General features: G+C 45.7%; 1 protein-coding gene across 1 annotated transcript; it reads left to right on the top strand.

The window, feature by feature from the left end:
- The first annotated feature begins 8,263 nt into the window (after positions 1-8,263).
- On the top strand, positions 8,264-16,410 carry tcf19l (transcription factor 19 (SC1), like). Its single transcript, XM_030120809.1, has 5 exons — positions 8,264-9,075; positions 10,587-10,741; positions 12,123-12,522; positions 12,613-13,105; positions 13,795-16,410. Exons 1-5 carry the CDS (start codon positions 8,802-8,804, stop codon positions 14,153-14,155), a joined length of 1,683 nt encoding a protein of 560 aa, XP_029976669.1. The 5' UTR covers positions 8,264-8,801; the 3' UTR covers positions 14,156-16,410.
- Positions 16,411-17,044: the final 634 nt, after the last annotated feature.

The following is a 17,044-nucleotide window of genomic DNA, read 5'->3' as shown; positions in this document are numbered from 1 at the left end:
AAAGAACTGGAAACGAGCCGACGTTGGATTGAGTGGCGCGAAGACTGTCGGTGGTTTGTTTGGCTTTCTGTCACATCTTGAGTGTCAGATCTGCAGAAGGCATCACGCCCAGGAGCCTGTGGAAACGTCCACCTTGTTCCACTGACGCTAATGATGAGCGCCAGAAAAACGCCCTGGAGAGCAACCGTCAGAAACCACCCTCTTCTGTTTTCATGCAACCCACCCCCCCCGCCTCATGCCACAAGCCCCGTCAGAGGAAAATAAAATTCAAAGAACACTCTGCAACACTTGTGGGACTTCTGGAACATCTCCCGAGAACGTAATTGGATTCCGGGTCTCTTTGCAGACGGGGCCAATTCACGGACACCGTGGAGCGAGGAGCGGCGATAAAAGACACGACAGAGATGGAGCAGGGCGCTATTCGGGGAACAGATAAATGACTTGCATGATTTAGAGCCTCCTATTTTCATCTCGGCCCCAATCCATCTCACGGAGCTCTGATTATTGTAGCCCAGTTGTTTGCCAAAATGAAGTGGCTGGAAAGACGCAGCCGGATGGGTCTGAGATAACGGCGCTGCCCGCGGCTGCAGCCGGATGAGACCGAGTAAGTGATTATTGGAAGGGTGTGTGTGTGTGTGTGTGTGTGTGTGTGTGTGTGTGTGTGTGTGTGTGTGTGTGTGACTGGAGTGTGTTCGGCATGGAGACATGAACCCATTCAGCCAATGAAAAATAGAAAATGAAAAACTTAAGGACAATTATTAGAGTGGTAAAAATCTATATTAATATTTTAAGATGGCAAATCTGGAGTGTTGTGGCTGGGGAAACCGTCCCAGCATGCAACGTCTGAGGACATGTTAAACCACCGAGGGAAGGAAGGTCAAATGTTTACAGATGTATTGAACTTTGAGGTGTTTGGCTTGTCTACGTTTGATCAATTCAGCAGCATTTAAGTCCAAATTTAGATTTGTTATTCAGAGTTGTGAGCGTACGTGATTTTTTTTTTTCGAGGCGCCTCACTGAAGTTTTAATCAAGCGGCTCTTCGTCTGTTCTCCTTCTTCCACTATTCTTTTTTTTTTCTAATCATGAAGACATGTTCGAACCAACAATGAAAACACTTTGTGTGAGCGTACAAGTGAGGGACCAGAGAAATGTGTCGCATTTAAAACATGTTTAAAAAAAAAAAAAGACGAAAGCATGAACAGCGTAGGTTAGATTAAGCTTTGACTGCCCGAACAGCCCCTTTTGACTAATTGGTTCCTCTTTCCTTGCTGTGGGAGAAACCTGTGGACTAATTCATGTCACGGGGAACTGATTTCCACCTCCAGGCGAGAGCGAGACGCCGCTCACCAGACTCCATCCGAGCATGTCGTGTCCTCCGCAGGGCCGGGCTGCGACGCCGCTCCTGTAATTGGTGAGGCACACCAAACCGCAGCGATCGTCATCATAACGAGGTCTGAGCGTCCCCAGGATCCCATTGAGATGTCACGCTCGCTGTTGCCATCGACATGTGTTCGCGGTACAGCTCACCTCGCGCTGTAGCCGAATTGATGTCAGCCTGGAAAGTCTGTGAGACTAACGGCCGGTGCCTCGGAGGGCTGCTCGCAGCAGGCGCCGGTATCGTATAGCTGGAAGAGAAAAGCACAAAATTATACATGTGATCCTGTTTAAAGATAGTAAAACGGCTCACATTGTAGCGGGAACAAGGAAAGTGGGTTGAATCAGAAGAAGCAGCTATTGTAAATATGGTGGAGCGACTTCCCTTCTCATTCAGGAAAATCTAAATTTGAAACCTTATTATGCATTGTGATGGTGTGAGATGCGTTGCCTATACAATGAGACTAGCTCTTTCACCTTGTTCAGGGACTTCTTGACTTCATCTGATGTGTATTAACTCGAGATGGCAGCAAGAAGACTCCGCGATGATTGTAAATAGAAGGTTGATTTAAAGAAGCTTTGATGAAAAGGTTCGGGGGGGGGGGGGCTGCTGACGAAGCTGGTGGATCAAATCTAAAGCAATATTAATGATAATGGCACTGAGTCATCGCTCACATCCACAGTGATAGAAGGGTCACACGTAGCACATATCACCGTCGCTCACGATCCATCCGCCCCTTATTTTCCCCCCCATTTTTGTAAATACGAGGATATGCGATTTGCATGTGTGTAGTGTGGAATATAAATATGTTTCTTACTGCAAGGCTTATGCAAGATTTTATACTATTGAGACGCTGCATTGATCCTTTAACTGCACATTCACAGTAGGTAGAAAACTTTGCCTTTAGATGGGAAAACTCTTCTGTCTGACTAATACCATGTTTCCGTGTTTGGGTCGCAGTGACGCTGAGTGAAATTCTTTCATGGAGGCCAGCGGGGTGCGGCTGCCTGCAGGCTGTACTATCTGACACATCAAAACCTCTTTTATTTACATCCTGCCTGCAAGAGGGAGAGATCCAATCCCCCACCACAACAAAGAGAGCGGCATATGGCTTCAAAGCGCGTGCATTTTAAAAGGAAATATAGAACGTGCGGTCTGGACAAGTAGCTGCCAAATTATCTATATGATAAGTCATGTAAAGCTCAACCTGATGCATTGTAAGTGATGCGGAGCGAAATACTTAGATGTCGGTTCAGGTGCGGCGTGCGGCTGCCTCCAGGCTCCTCCATCCCACACATCCAGAGTTTAGTTCATCGAAGCAGACGCCCCGTCACTTCTGACTACGTTTAGCCTCCAAGAGAGACAAAGAGAGACCGAGAGCGACCGACAATGTGATGTACTGCAGAGACAAGCATCCAGCAACTTCAAAATAATGATGAAAGAAAAAAGGATAGCATTTCTACTAATTTCTTACATATTGCAGAGCATATGTGTTTTCATATGGAAATGATCCAGTGCTTTTTGAGTAAACTATTCAGTTCTTTTTAGAAAACAAATCCCTTTTTTAATTAAGTTAGTTGGGGCTGTCTAATAATGTGGATATACAGCGGCTGTATTTGGCCTGGAACCTGTTTCAGGATTTAATGCAGAAAAAAGAAAATGCCTCGGTTCTAAAGTAATAGTTGTGAATGGAAACAGGAGCGCTTGTTTACGGCTTCGCCTGGAAGTGTCACTCCGGGACATGCCCTAGCCTAGTTTAGTGAGAAAAAGTTGGCTCAGTTTACACTGTGTTTCTAGAAAGTCGGGCTCTTATTATGCGTTAGGGAAAGGATGATTGCACGTCGACCTTGCCGCCTGGATGCAAAAACCCACAACAGAGACACCAGTCTGGTTAAACGGTTGTAAATGTATGTGTTTTCATCTTAAATAAAACCTCTATATTCATCCAGCTCAGGTTTTCCATCTTGCGTACAACCTGCTTGAAATTCCGCAATCCCGAGCAGGAAGAATGATTTCCCACTTCTGTTATTTCTGCCAGCAGAAAGTCAACTAGCATATTGTTGAAAAACATGAGGGAAAATAAAGAAGAGATTTAGGCTGCTTCTCTGTATAGGCATGACTCGCTTAGAAATTCAACATATTCCCTGTAAATGATGAGCAGTGCTGGGTGGAGGCATGCCATCAGAATAAACTCGGAGCTTCATCAGTGAAGTTCAGACATTTCCATACAGAAGCTGCTACATTCCTGAAATTGAAAATCGCTGTACTTTCTGTGAGGATGAAAGGTTTCATGCCGAACGTACTTTATGAAGCCTGCTTTGGAAAACACGTCGGGGCAGAGCAGTGCAGGGCGAGAGGACACGGTCCTCCTCCAGATTTCACCATGTGTCTCCTGGAATCAGAAAGGACTGTGGGTTCAGACTATTTCTATTGCAGCAGCACATCGGCGGCGGCAGGGTGAAACTAACCTCTCTCATGACGGTCAGCTGACGTGGGCTTTATGAAAGGATTTCACTTCCTGTCACTCATCCTTGGTTTGATATTTTCTGTTTCATTACACATCCGAGCCTCTATTCACAAAGCCTCTCGGAACAGAGGTGCTGATCCGTGTGTGGGTAGAGGGAGATTTAATAAAATGTTCTTTCATTCCTGCTAGATTCGCTCCTCTGTTAATCTACTATTCCCTCTGATTCCAAAGAACATAATGAAAAACCATGAAATGATGTCTGCAGTGTGGCAGTTCGCTAATACTTCTGATCATAACAGACAAAAAAAAAAAAAAACACCCAAAGTACTCTCAGCCGCACTCTCTGACTCCGAGATCAATTATTTTCCATTCACTCCAGTTCGAACCACTGGCTTCTGTGATTGCATTCGGTCTCATCTCTAATTCATAGCAGGTAATTGGAGACGCTAATTGGAAGCGGCTTATCTCCGTCGCTCTAACTCTCCCAGCGAGTGTCATCTCTTATTGAGAGATCGCATTCAGAGTGACGAGAAAACACATTTCAGGTCAGTGTTCCTCTGGAGGCGGCACTTCTGCTCTGGGCTGCATTGTGAATTATTCACACACTTTTCATTCATGTATCGTCATCATCGTACTCGCAACACTTGAGAATGTCATTTTGTAAAGAAAAACCAAGAAAACATTGTATTTGTGAAAAGCTTTTCTTATAGTTACGCTTTTCTTCAGAACAAATGTAAATCCCCGAAATGCACCACCTTTGAACGACTGAACATTCCATTGTCAGCACTTTTTGTAGCAACATATTTAGCACCAAAAAACAAACGTCGCCATGCTTCGTATTGCTTCTTACTCTGATATTATAGCCTATATCTGCCGTCCCAGTGTATACCTAAGAGTTAGTGTAACCTCAGCATGCTGACCAGTAGATTGCTTGTGGGACAGCAAACGTGATGCCGATAGCTAATAGTAATCCTAACTAGATGAATTGCACTTTTTTTGTAAAGCTGGCCTCCCGAGCCCGCCCTGATTTTGTGGCTTTGGTTTCTCATGATCCATCTCCAGGGTGAGGATTCACTGCTGGGAATCTGCTGTTTGAAGTCGGGTCACTTTTTTGTTGAGCATCACTTCAGACAGTGTGCTGGTTTTCATGACTGTTGAGTCGATATGATATATATACGGTTTATATATGAATGTTACAGCAACATAAAAGCTCCATAAAGTTTCAGGATTCATGTTGTCTTAAACATACGATATGTGACATTTTGCTTTCATGAACAGTTTTAAAAAATAACCGAGGCGAACATCCTAACAGGACTCCACACTGCCCCCAGTGTACAGCAGTGGCATCGCTTCAATCCCGCTTACTGCCCCTTTAAATTAGCCTCATTTTCACTGTCTGCTTGTATTTTTGGACAATTAACCATTTTATCTGTTAGTTTTTTTAAAACAAAAATCAAATTATGTGCACCAAACACATGTGATTAAATCATACTTCAACATATCATTAAATGTGCTTCAATTCCAACTTTTGGTTCAGTTTATGAGTATTATTTGGCCAGTACCATGACTATGGTAGCTATAAAATCTCTGAGTAAAAGGTGAGCCCAGGGGTTTTCAGCAGGGTGAGCCTTCCTGTCACACCAGTTTATGGATGAAAACGTTGGATTTCCTTCCTGATAGTTTTCATATCATTAAACTGTCTATTGGCAATAAAAACCATAACTTTTGAGAGGATTCATTTCAAGATCTTCACCTGTTTTCACAACTTTTTTTTTTTCTAATTTGATATGTCACCGTTATTCTTGCAATCGATTCAGGGATAAAAATGTCTTTTGAATATACAGATAACATTTTAAGCTTGTTCTTAATTTTAATCATGATTTAATGTCAATAACTTGGGAGAAAGCCCCTCAGTTCGGTCCTGCCTCTGCATCCCACCCCACCCGACACTCTGAGAACCCCTGGGTTGTTCAGTTTGTGGTGAAGAGACCTTGTTTGAGCCGGAATCAGACTGTTTCTGAAGGAGAAGTTCCATCCATTCGGTTGTTTTAATGACTCGGTAGGACGTAGTATTGTCATTTTCAATGTGCTTTGTGCAAACAGGAAACTGTAAATGATTATTTATCTGTTTTTAAAATGATTGACATTTTTTCTGTATTAAGTTCCCTTTAAATGACATTATGATCACAAGTCTGGAGACCTGACGGTAAAGAGCTGGAAAAGAAATTATGTAAGTTGATCTGGAAATGAAGTGTGTTTCTGTACTCATTTTACATATAATAATGCACTTATGGAAAGTTGTTGTGTGTGTGTGTGTGTGTGTGTGAGGAGCATTAAAAGTCGGGTTATTTTGCTTCTATACTATAGCTATGTTTGAACAAAGGGGGCCACATTTGCATGTTGTGCCTATTTAATGCTGATTTATTGCAGATGGTCCAATGAAACATGAAAATGTGTATTTATCTCCTCATTTTGTGCCTCCACTTTATTTGCGTGAAAATCAGATGCACAGAAATACCGTGCTGTACTTTTGAAAGCTGAATTTCTGGGCTGGTTGCTGATTTTTCTGCATGACAGTCTTAGTTGCTTCAGACACTTGTTTTCATCTTTCAAAGAGATTCACATCTTCAGGTCTTCAGATCCCACTTTGTGTTTTTTTCCAAAGCTTCAGAGCTGTTGACAATAACAATACTTCATTGTACTGCCACGAACAAGCCTTGTTTGCTTGAAAAATAAATCAATGATCATTGTAAATTCGACCTTTTGGCATCCTGCACAGATTTTTTTTTTAAGGCTTCTCTTTTGTGTGTCATGAATGAATGATTCCAAATAAATGAATTTTCAACAGGGAGAAAGCCGGTAGGTTATTTTTTTGTGTTGCTTTTTTTTTCTTTTATCATTTTAAAGTATTTTCTATAACTGAAATTCAATAAAGAATGAGCGGGCGTCGCTAAAGGATGGTAGGAGTGATCAAATAAATAAAACCTCTGAAAGAATATTCAGCCATGGTCATGATGGAACAACACTTTATGATCTAAAAACTCTAATCTGCAGACTGATCGAACATGTTCAGAAGGAGTGAGAATAAGAATGTTTGATAAATGTTGTAAAACCAAAAAATGAAAAAATGGTAAAAGATTTATGTTGACAGTATTGTCTGTTCACAACTTATAAAGCAAAATGTATCTAATAATAATAATGATAATAATAATAATAATAATAATAATAATGATAATAATAATAATAATAATAATTATTATTATTATTATTATTATTAATTATTATTATTATTATTATATATTTAAATTTGGATGAATTTCACCAGTTATGAAAATGATAACTCGTGAAGTATTTCAGTAATTAATATGTTTCATAGTTTAAATTTAAGAAAGTCAAGAAACGTGGGACGTCTGAAATTTCTGTAAGAAACGCATGCACACACACACACACACACCCTTCCATCCTCCCGCTCTCGGCGCCCTGGAGCTCGGCCAATCGGGCGGAGCAGGAAGTGACGTCATTTGAAGCGCAAGGAAGCTCCGGGAGCGGCGCGCCAAATTTCAAAGGACTTCCTCCCGAGTGGACAGAGGGCAAGAAGCTGCGGCGATCAACGTAGGTCAAATACTGCTTTAAAATAAAGTTTGTGCGCCGTTAGGAGCGTCGAAGCCGCATCCCGGGCCGCGTGCGGCGGCGAAGAGCGTCGCTCTGGGCAGAAACTCGCGCGCGCTCGCAGCTTCGTGCCGGTTGTGTAAGAGGCAGCTTTGACTTTCGGTCCCCGGAGGAACCAACGTCAGCTAGCTTCTGAATCCCGGAGCAGAAAACCTCCCTGCCGCTCCGCAGATTAGCTCTAAACCCACTTCTTCGTCATCGGGTGTGTGGATGTCGGGAGGATGGCTGCGGTCCGCGCTGCGGAACTTTGGTTTCTCCTTGACGAGTGGAGGAGTTTTTTGCCGGTGCTGGTTTGTTGCTTTGTGTCTCGGTGTCATGAGTGAGTTTGCACGATGCAGGCTGCAGCTGAGCGGAACCTGACAGCTCCTCCTCTCACGGGTTCTCCTCCTCTGTGGCTCTGCTTTAATTTAAAAGGAGTATGTAATGAAGTGACAAAGGGTGTTTAATGCTTTTTTTTTTTTTTGTCTTTTCAAATGTCAGATCGTTAATATTTTAAAATGTTATCAGTTCTCTAGATACTAAACACGGCAATTAAGTAAAAGTAATTTTCATTTCAGTGATTTTTCTCATTTTCTTTCAGATTAAAACCTCCTCTGCTGCTACACCAGGTCCCACCTGTAAGTCAGCTGGTGTCAATTGATGTCAGGAGACTTGGATTTTAATCTCCCTCACACACACACACCGCTGACAGCAGCTCCGACCTGCAAATACTAAGCCTGGCGCTCCAGCTAGAAGTCATGGCTGTCAGGACTTTCAGCAGGTTTACTTTTGACGGCTTTGATGTTTACACCTCTTTGCATTAGCGGCGCGCTAATGCTCATTTTTGTCCACATTACACCAGCTCTCTATTCTCAAAGCCAGCATTTTATAGCCTCCTCTTCGTGGGGGATTTCGTCTCTTTTTTTTTTGAGGTGGAGCTCATTTCCACACGTCTCCAGCTTATGCAGTCCTCTGCATCCTCATCATTTATTCATGTATGCACAGCAGGACACAATAAGACACCGGCTTTCCATACTAATGCAAACACCTGTTGCTCGAAGCCCGTTCAGCGGTCTGTAACCTTCAAGAGCAGCTCTTTCAGGCTTATGTTCGGGATATTTTATATAGCATTATTACTTTATGTGAAGTGTCTGCGCTGGTCAAATCTCTCTCTCTCTTAGTTTAAGTCCTCTCCGCTAAACAAAATGGATCCAGGCCCCCTCTAATCCAAGCCCTGTCAAAGATCAGCGTGCCCTCTGGGTGGGCCGGTGTGGCGCTGTAGCGGTGGCAGACAATCGGAGCCTTCAGTCATGCTGTCAGGAGTGCAGCCGTGCTTCCAGCTGCTCCGGATCGGGGCGTCCACGGGCGACTCGGCGCGGGACCTGTACACCTTCAGGCCGGCGCTGAGCCACTCGGTGTTCCGCCTGGGCCGGGCGGCGGAGCTGTGCGACGTCACGCTGGACTCCGCGTCCGTGTCTCGCATCCACGCCGAGCTGCTGGCGGAGAGGGAGGCGGGCGGCGGCGGCGACTCGGCGCAGCACGAGGAGGGCTGGAGGGTTCGCATCAAGGACAGGAGCAGTCACGGTGAGATGCACTCCCAGCACGCTCCGGGCATCCCGAAAGAAATATCAGAGGGCTGACAGGCGCGCGGTTTACACTCCACTGAGAAACACGTTCAGTGAAGTGCAGGTACTTAAGAACTGTTTTGATGGACATTTAAAGCAGAGAAGTTTAGATCTGTACAGGTATATATATCTACAAAATGAGAAATGCATTCAGCTGTAACGTGATGTGTTTTCTACACATTTTCTTCACGCCGCTTTGATTCTGTTTGAAGCTTCTGTCTCCACATTTTTATCCTTTCCTTTCGTTCCTCCATTGAACTCACAGATGGAAACGGTGGGTTTGTTTTTCCACTTTTTTTTTGTCAAGTCGGTGTCATTTGAGTACAACAGAATCATCTCATGTAACTTTTTACATTTCAATAAGATCGAAAGGAATCCGTCCATCACTGATAAACAAGCAAATACGACTGTGGAAAGGGAAACACTTCTGCATGTCTTTGTTGGCCCTCTCTAGGTTCTCCAGTAATCCAAAAACCCGCTGCTCAGGATCAGGATTTACCCGTCTGTAATTCCATACCTGCTGGAAGCTCCAGCACAAGATTAGTGGCTTTTAATAAGTGCTGCTGAATATATTGAAATATTGTTTTTATGGTGACTACATATCATTAAGAACTGACTGAAAAGTGCAGTTAATCTAGATTAATTAACAAATATTGAGAGATTAATCCAAAATACACTGACACAGCTTTGCTGTGTGAAAGAACAAATCTAAAGTCACAAAGACATTAAAAGAACTTTTATTTCAAGTTTGTTTGAAAGGCAAATCACTTTCCCACCCCTGTCCATAATCTGCTGTAAGTAATAAAGTGCTAAGGCCTTCTATTATGTGAAACTTATCAGAGGAGTTCAGTGAATGGGGAAATATATTAAATGTAAATGAAATTACTGTGGGAGTCTGCTTAATTTTCAGTGGTCGTTCCCAGCAGATGCAGTGAATTTCAACTGAGGCTCAGAAGGAAAGATCCTGACTGTTTAGTGTGATCTCTGGAGACCAGGAGGGAAAAAATAGGAGTGAAAAGTAGCGTCCTGCCTTAAGAGGCAGAGATGCGGTCTGACAGACTCTGGATGTAAACTATAGCCCACACCCTTCCTAATTTTTCAAGTAATTTCACAGTCGGTTTCACACATTTTTCACTTTTGCCATTAAAATGACATTTTATATTCGCCCTGGATTTCTCATTCTGTGCTGCCGGAGCCATTCCGGGTCCATTTCACAGACTGTTTTACATTCCCCGAAACTCTGGGAGCTGTAAACACACTGATAGTCAACAAATGGCTTCATTTCCATGCTGGGCTTACCCGATTTCTTTGTTTTTCAGACGTTGGTATATTAAAAGTTGTGATAATCTGGCCTCAGGTGACTTTGTCCGCGGCTTGTTTGTGTGACTTCTAAGAGATTTCTTTACTTCACATGTCGGAGCGGCCTGATGAGGCTGAGCGGCATTCACAGCTTCCCTCTGCTGCTTTCAGGCACCTGGGTGAACGAGGTCCGCCTGCAGCCCGGCAGCCTGTGCGAGCTGTCGGACGGAGACACGCTGACCTTCGGTGGCCAGTCGGAGTTCTACTTCCTCTTCCAGAAGGTCAAAGTTCGCCCTCTGGACTTCGACGCCATCACAATCCCCAAGGTTTGTTTTTCACGGAGTCACTGATCCACGGCTTTCCGTCTTAAATCTTTGATAGTTTTTACATTTGAGAGCCATAAATGTAAATTTTTTCATATTTTAACTTTTGTGATAAGAAAATATTCTGATGGTAATTTCCAGCAGGTCACAACTAACAGACACACACATGCACAAAGGGTGAACATGCAAACTACGACCCCAACCCAAGCCATTACATCATGAGGCTGGAGTAAACTCATGCAGTCCACAGGGTCGTATTATTAGGTTGAGAACTTGTTTGGGCTTAGTTTGTTAATTTTTCTGTCTACTGCATTAACAGCAAGGCACATGCAGAGTAGCATTACTCTCCATGCAGAGTAGCATTACTCTCCATGCAGAGTAGCATTACTCTCCATGCAGAGTAGCATTCCTCTCCATGTGCTTTCCCCGGCCCTCTTTTTGATTTAATCACCCCGATAGTAAAAGCCTGGCGATGCACTCGCTCCGTCTCCCTCATCTGCAAAGTTGCTCTGATCTTGAGATGCATGACAAACGTGTCCTCTGTGATTTTACACCCCCCCCCCCCCCCCCCCCCCCCCCCCCCCCGCTGCTGTAATTACCCACCAGGGAACCAAATGTGTATTAATCCCCTGCTGAAAACAGTTCCCCAATAAGTGCACTTTACTTCCAACTGCTCCAAATTGCACTGACCAACAGCTGGATAAGGTCACAGAGGAAACGCGCTTTGTTTTGTTCAGTCGGCTCATTGAGCGCGGGACACTGTGTGTGAAGAAATCAAATGACTCCAAGGTCGAAGGCCAATAAAGACTCAGCAAAACCACTCCACTTAATCCAAAATGAAGAAGGACTGATTTGGTCTGAGAGAAGCTTTGAAGACGCGGCTGTTTGTGTGAGTGAGCGCCTGATTATTATTTTCACGGTTGTGCTTTGGAGTTTGTGGCCACTAGGTGGCGTATTCACAATGCAAAGCAGCACAGAAGGGGGGGGGGGGGGGGGAGGAGGGCTCGTATCATGATTTGTTGGCGGAAATAAGGTGTGATTTGCCAAACGTGGGAAGTTTCCATGCTGTGTGCCATTTTAAGATAGAATTGTTTCTCTCATGTTGCGCGTTAATTGAAAACTTGGTGGATTGTGAAGTGTAAAGAATTTAATCAGCAGAAAAACACAAATTAAATACAACAGATTCTCCAAAACCTGATTGGTTGGTTAAATGCTCTGGAGGTGCTGAAATGTTTAATAAAATATCTTTAGTCATTACATCTGTTGTGTTGTAAATAACTTGTGGGTTTAATAGCTTTGTGAATCGTTGCTTCCAGGTTTAATTGGTTTGGTTGTTATGATTAAAAGTTGGGATGACAGATTTTTTTTTTTTTTTTTTCTCCAGGCGGGAACCTTTTCTTCGGACCTGCAGAACCGCATCCGGACCAATCCGGACCGGAAGGCGGCGCCCAGCCTGGACCTGTCCAAGCTGTCCCTCAACCGGGCCACGGTCATCCTCAACTCCATCGGCAGCCTGAGCAAAATGCAGGGCAGCGCCTGGACCTTCAAGAGGAGCCACAGCCAGGAGGGGGCCGTGTCCGACCCCGGGACCTCCTCCTCCTCCTCGCCCCCCCTGGCCGTGGGCCTCTCCTCCCTGCTGCCTCCCTCCACGCCTCCCTCGCTCTCCTCCGCGGCCTCGCTGCCCTCCGCCAAGTCGCTGCCGCCGGCCTCCAGGAGCCGGAGGAAGTCGGCCCACACGGTGCTGCTGGAGGACGACAGCTCCGACGAGCCCCGCAACCGAGGAGGTGACGCCCCGTCAACTCTGAAGAATTATAACGGTGTTTTTTAGTGTTTTTTTTTTTCCTCACGACTCCCATGTTTTCATGCTCTGGCAGGAGTCGTGGAGGACGGCCAGCGATCGAGGGGGAAGAAGAGGCGGCGGCTCTACAAGTCCGAGTCGGACGGCCTCCACCCTGCCCCTCCTCCTCCGCCTCCTCCGACGCAGGCCCGGAGCCACGCCGACATCCGGAGGCCGCTGGAGGCCAAGCCCTTCCCCGTGGGCATCCGCACCATCGGCAGCTTCCACGGCGCCATGACCAACAGCCCGCTGGCCCAGCACCACGTCCTGCAGGCGTCCTACGCCGGCGTGGCGCTGCACCAGAAACACCCGGCCAAGGCCGTGGTGCACGGCAACATCAAGGCCTTCCGCCAGCAGAAGGCGGCGCACGGCGCCCCGGCCGCGCTCAGAGGCAGGCGCAGGGCCAACAGCGCCCCGGTCTTCTCCCCCCTGGTGGTGGGAGGAGAGAACTACAACCTGGCCTCGCCGTCGGTGAGGATCCACACGGGCGACCGGAGCAGAGTGCAGTTCAACAGATATCATCCCACCAGGTGGGTCTGACTGAGTAACGCCTTGCAGCGTGATTATTTCTCGCTGTCACACCTCATGTTTTAATTTAGCTTGAGAGAGTGCACAAATTATTCTGGCCATATGTTACATTTATGAGCTCATAGCTGATCTGACAACGGGTCGGAGACGGAGACACAGTTGGCTCCGTTTTCATTTAATCTGCATTAATTCAGCTCAATATAAAGAAGCAAAGCAAGTAAACAGTGAGAGGATAGAAACTGCTGCAGGCTGAGGAGGTATTAACATGTGAGGCCCTTCTCAAGATGATCCTCGGTGAAGCGGTGGGCCGACGTGGAGGAAGCATCTGGAACAGGAGCTCAGAGCTTCAGTCTGTTGTCATTTCATGGAGTTTGAAGACATTCTTATGCATGAAATACTTTCAAAACAATTAAACTTTAAAGGGCAAAACATTAATATACCATTAAAAAAATTGTAATATTTATATATTTTAGTTTTAGAATGGAAGTGGAATAATTTAGTAAAGCCCAACAGATCGTTGCCGGAACTGTTCTACTGCAAAGTCATTGTTAATGATTTCTTGATTTTTGGTTTTTACAAGAAAAGAGAGTGAAATGTCCGTTTTCGACCAACCGTCATGAGCAGATGTTTGGTATCTTTCTCCATGTTTCCACCTTTAAATCCTCGGCGTTCTCCCCTCTCCGTTCCGCAGTAAGCGCCGCGGCCGGCCCAGGAAGCACCCCCTCCCCCCTCGCCCCTCGCTGCCCTCGCCGTCCTCCTCGTCTTCCTCCTCCACCTCCTCGGCCTCCTCGTCCTCCGGCTCCTCGTCTTCCTCCTCCGAGGACGACGATGAAGACGACGACGAGGAGGAGGAGACGGCGGCGGCGGCGGCGGCGGCGGGGGGGTCGGTGGAGCCCTGCGCGGCCCCCCGCTGCCGCCTGCCCCAGCAGGACACGGTGCAGTGGATCCAGTGCGACGTGTGCGACGCCTGGTACCACATCGACTGCCTGCACGTGGACCGCAAGAAGCTCCTGAAGGACCCCAACGCCGACTTCCACTGCGGCTGCCGCTAAAGCTCCTCCACTCATTAGAGAGGAAATCAGCAAAGCTTTGGTTGGAGATGTGCTCCTCTGTCATCTAATTGCCCCTGAGCTGCTTCACTCGAGCGTGGAGTGCTGCTTTTTTTTTTTTTTTTTTTTTTTTTTGTTCACCTCTGAAGTACAGAATATAAATTTCTTGGATTTCTTTCCATCCCGAGCCCTCCAAGTATGAGGATTTGTGACCCAGCAGTGCAAAGCTACTCGATAAACCTCTGCCCCCCCCCCCCCCCCCCCCTCGCTCTCGGCTCCGCTTTGGGAGAAAAGAGGCGAAACCGTAATGAAATGTCTCCGCTCGGATTTCACTCCGGCTCCGAGTGCCTGGAGAGCCGCAATCAGCCGCATTCAGGATGATTAATGAAATGTTTCCGATCAGCCGCTCTTTGTTGGGAGTCTGCTCTCGCAGATAGAACTTTCGCTGATGTCTTTTTGCTCCCGCCGTCACACTTTGACTTCCCCGTCCGGAGGCCGGGGGGCTTCGCCGGACCGCTGCCGCTGCTGCTGTGGATCTTTGAGGCTCAGCAGCAGCCATGTGGAGAAGCTTCAGGACCGTTGACTGTGCGTTTGCTGTTTCTGGGATGTGGTTCGCCAAGACTCCTTGAACGGCCAAACGTCATGAAATGCTGTCCGCCGATGAAACCCGGACAGGAAAAGGATCTTTTTAAACACTCTGCCGATCCCAGCTAGACCCGAGCCGTTCGCTCCTGATGGACAGCGGCGATCAGGAAGCCACAGTTTCCACATTTCTTCTGTTTAACCCCACATGTATTCCTGGGTTAGCTCATCAGCGCTTCGTGTTGAAAGCTTTTGGGGTGTGTGGAGGCTCTGCTGCAGCTGGAACACCGTCGGGAGGCAGAAATAGTTATATATTTTAAAGTTCCTCGAGCAATAAAATGGGAAAAAAAAAATGAAATGCATATAAATGTATATATGAGAACGTGTTTATGAGCAATAGTTTTAAAGGCAGCGTGACAGAAGTGTGGTCTGATGAGTTTTCAGCCCCACTGAGAGTTTATGGGCGTGAATCTGCTTCTGGTGCGGCTGTCCGAACACGCTGCGCGGCCAGAGCAGGAAATGAGGGCGGAACACGGCCCTGGGTCGTTGCTTCATTAATTTCTGGGATTCTAATGAAATGGTTTCCTCTCTAACTGATCTAACCTCACTTAAAGTAACTTCAAAACATTGTAAACGTCAGTGTTTAACAGCATATCAAAAGGAAAAGGTGAGGCGGCCCCACTGACGTTACTGAGCCGGTTTCAACATTCAGAAGGTTTGGTTTTCTCTTTTGATGTTCTGAAAATGTCCATGTTTGGAGTCTCATCTTCCAGTAAAGCTCTGCAGTGTGTGTGTGTGTGTGTGTGTGTGTGTGTGAGACGGCTGTAGGTCACAGAAATCCTCTCTTTTCCTGAAGCTTCCAGACTTGAGCTGCTTTAACCGGAGAAGGTGAACTGGGTGGAAACGCTATGAAAATCCATGAAAGCTTCTCAACAACAAATGTGATATTTAACTGTCCAGTTCATTCACTAAGCTACCTGTGTGGAACAACCATTAATGGAAAAGTTTTGGTCATTTTAAATGTAAGAAAGCCAATATTGTGACTTAGTGTAACAGAATATTTGAACCTTTGTCGTGATCTTCATGTAAAAGTCACTTCATGAAGGAGACGCATTTAAAAATATCTTTACAGAAAGTGAAAGGTTCAAACATAATTCCAGTAACTTAAAAAAGCACTGCTTTTATTAAAAATAAACCATTTCTTGGAGATTTTGTGCTGTTCAAGACGAACGGGCACAGTGGATTCGGTCATATTCATTGAGAAGTTGTGAACTGTCTGAGACGTTGCTTGACTACGTTCAGAGTGACCAGATCGGTTCTGTGACTGGTTGTTATGAGGTGGATCAGACTTTAACACTGACCTGGAAACATGTGAAATGAGTGCGTCTCCGTCTTTCTCCTGACCGGGACCCTTCTCTGGAGTCGGAGGACATTAACCTGTAATGTTTCCGTAAAAGGAAGTGATATTTGCAGTCCAGCGGCGGAGCAGCACCGAGGCGTTTAAGAGCTCGTCACACCGTTTCTGCCACACTTCAAACACTTCCTGCTTCACCTTTCACCGGAGGATTAAGGCTCGTTTGGATCATCTCACTCGCTCCAGGATGAGTGTTTTTACTGAGTTCACCCGTCATCAGAATCAGAATCTGAAGGAATTGTTGAGTGAATCTTTCTGTACCGCAGCTCTGAGTCTGAACGTCATTATCACGCTGCACATTTCGACTTGGTTGCTTGTTTGTGCAGAATGAAGTTGTTCTCTGAGATGGCACGAGCTTCAAAGTTAAGAGGAATAAAGAATATTGAGAAAATCTGTCTTTGTGTTGTCTGTTTTATCTCTGTACTTGTTTTTTTTTTATGCTTTTCACAAACAAACATTTCATTTATTATAGATTATTCTGGACGTAACACTGCTATTAAAATTGTACATTTAGTTTCCCCTGTGGTTTTATATTGGATGTGATGAAAGTGTTTTAATTTTTCTCTGAACAGTGCGATTCACCAACCCAAGAACGGCCTCATAATTGAAGACCGTTATCTCACGTTTCTTCCAGCAGCATAATGGGGATCTTCTTATCTGAGCTCTTCATGCATGAAGTTGCTTTTCTACACGGAGTTGCCGCTCAGCCATTCTGGCTTTCTGACTTGGAGCGAACATGACAACAGAAACATCCAGCTGCTTCTTTACTGCTGTCAGGAGCTCAGGAGGAGCCGGATCAGGATCAGGCAGCTCCAGCATCAACACGCCGCCGGTCCATCACAGAGAGGAGCGGCGTGGACGGCTTCTGACATGTATCCAACCTTTGTCCAGGAAGA

The sequence above is a fragment of the Salarias fasciatus genome, chromosome 22 (assembly GCF_902148845.1).
Source record: "Salarias fasciatus chromosome 22, fSalaFa1.1, whole genome shotgun sequence".
NCBI classification, from domain to species: Eukaryota; Metazoa; Chordata; class Actinopteri; order Blenniiformes; family Blenniidae; genus Salarias; species Salarias fasciatus.
This window is presented reverse-complemented; position numbering and strand designations above follow the sequence as displayed.

Bases quoted from the DNA above. Each gene is read 5' to 3' on its own strand.
- tcf19l (XM_030120809.1), top strand. From the start codon at position 8,802: ATGCTGTCAGGAGTGCAGCCGTGCTTCCAGCTGCTCCGGATCGGGGCG. The intron at 9,076-10,586 runs GTGAGATGCACT...TGCTGCTTTCAG, and splicing joins CAAGGACAGGAGCAGTCACG to GCACCTGGGTGAACGAGGTC. The intron at 13,106-13,794 runs GTGGGTCTGACT...TCCGTTCCGCAG, and splicing joins AACAGATATCATCCCACCAG to TAAGCGCCGCGGCCGGCCCA.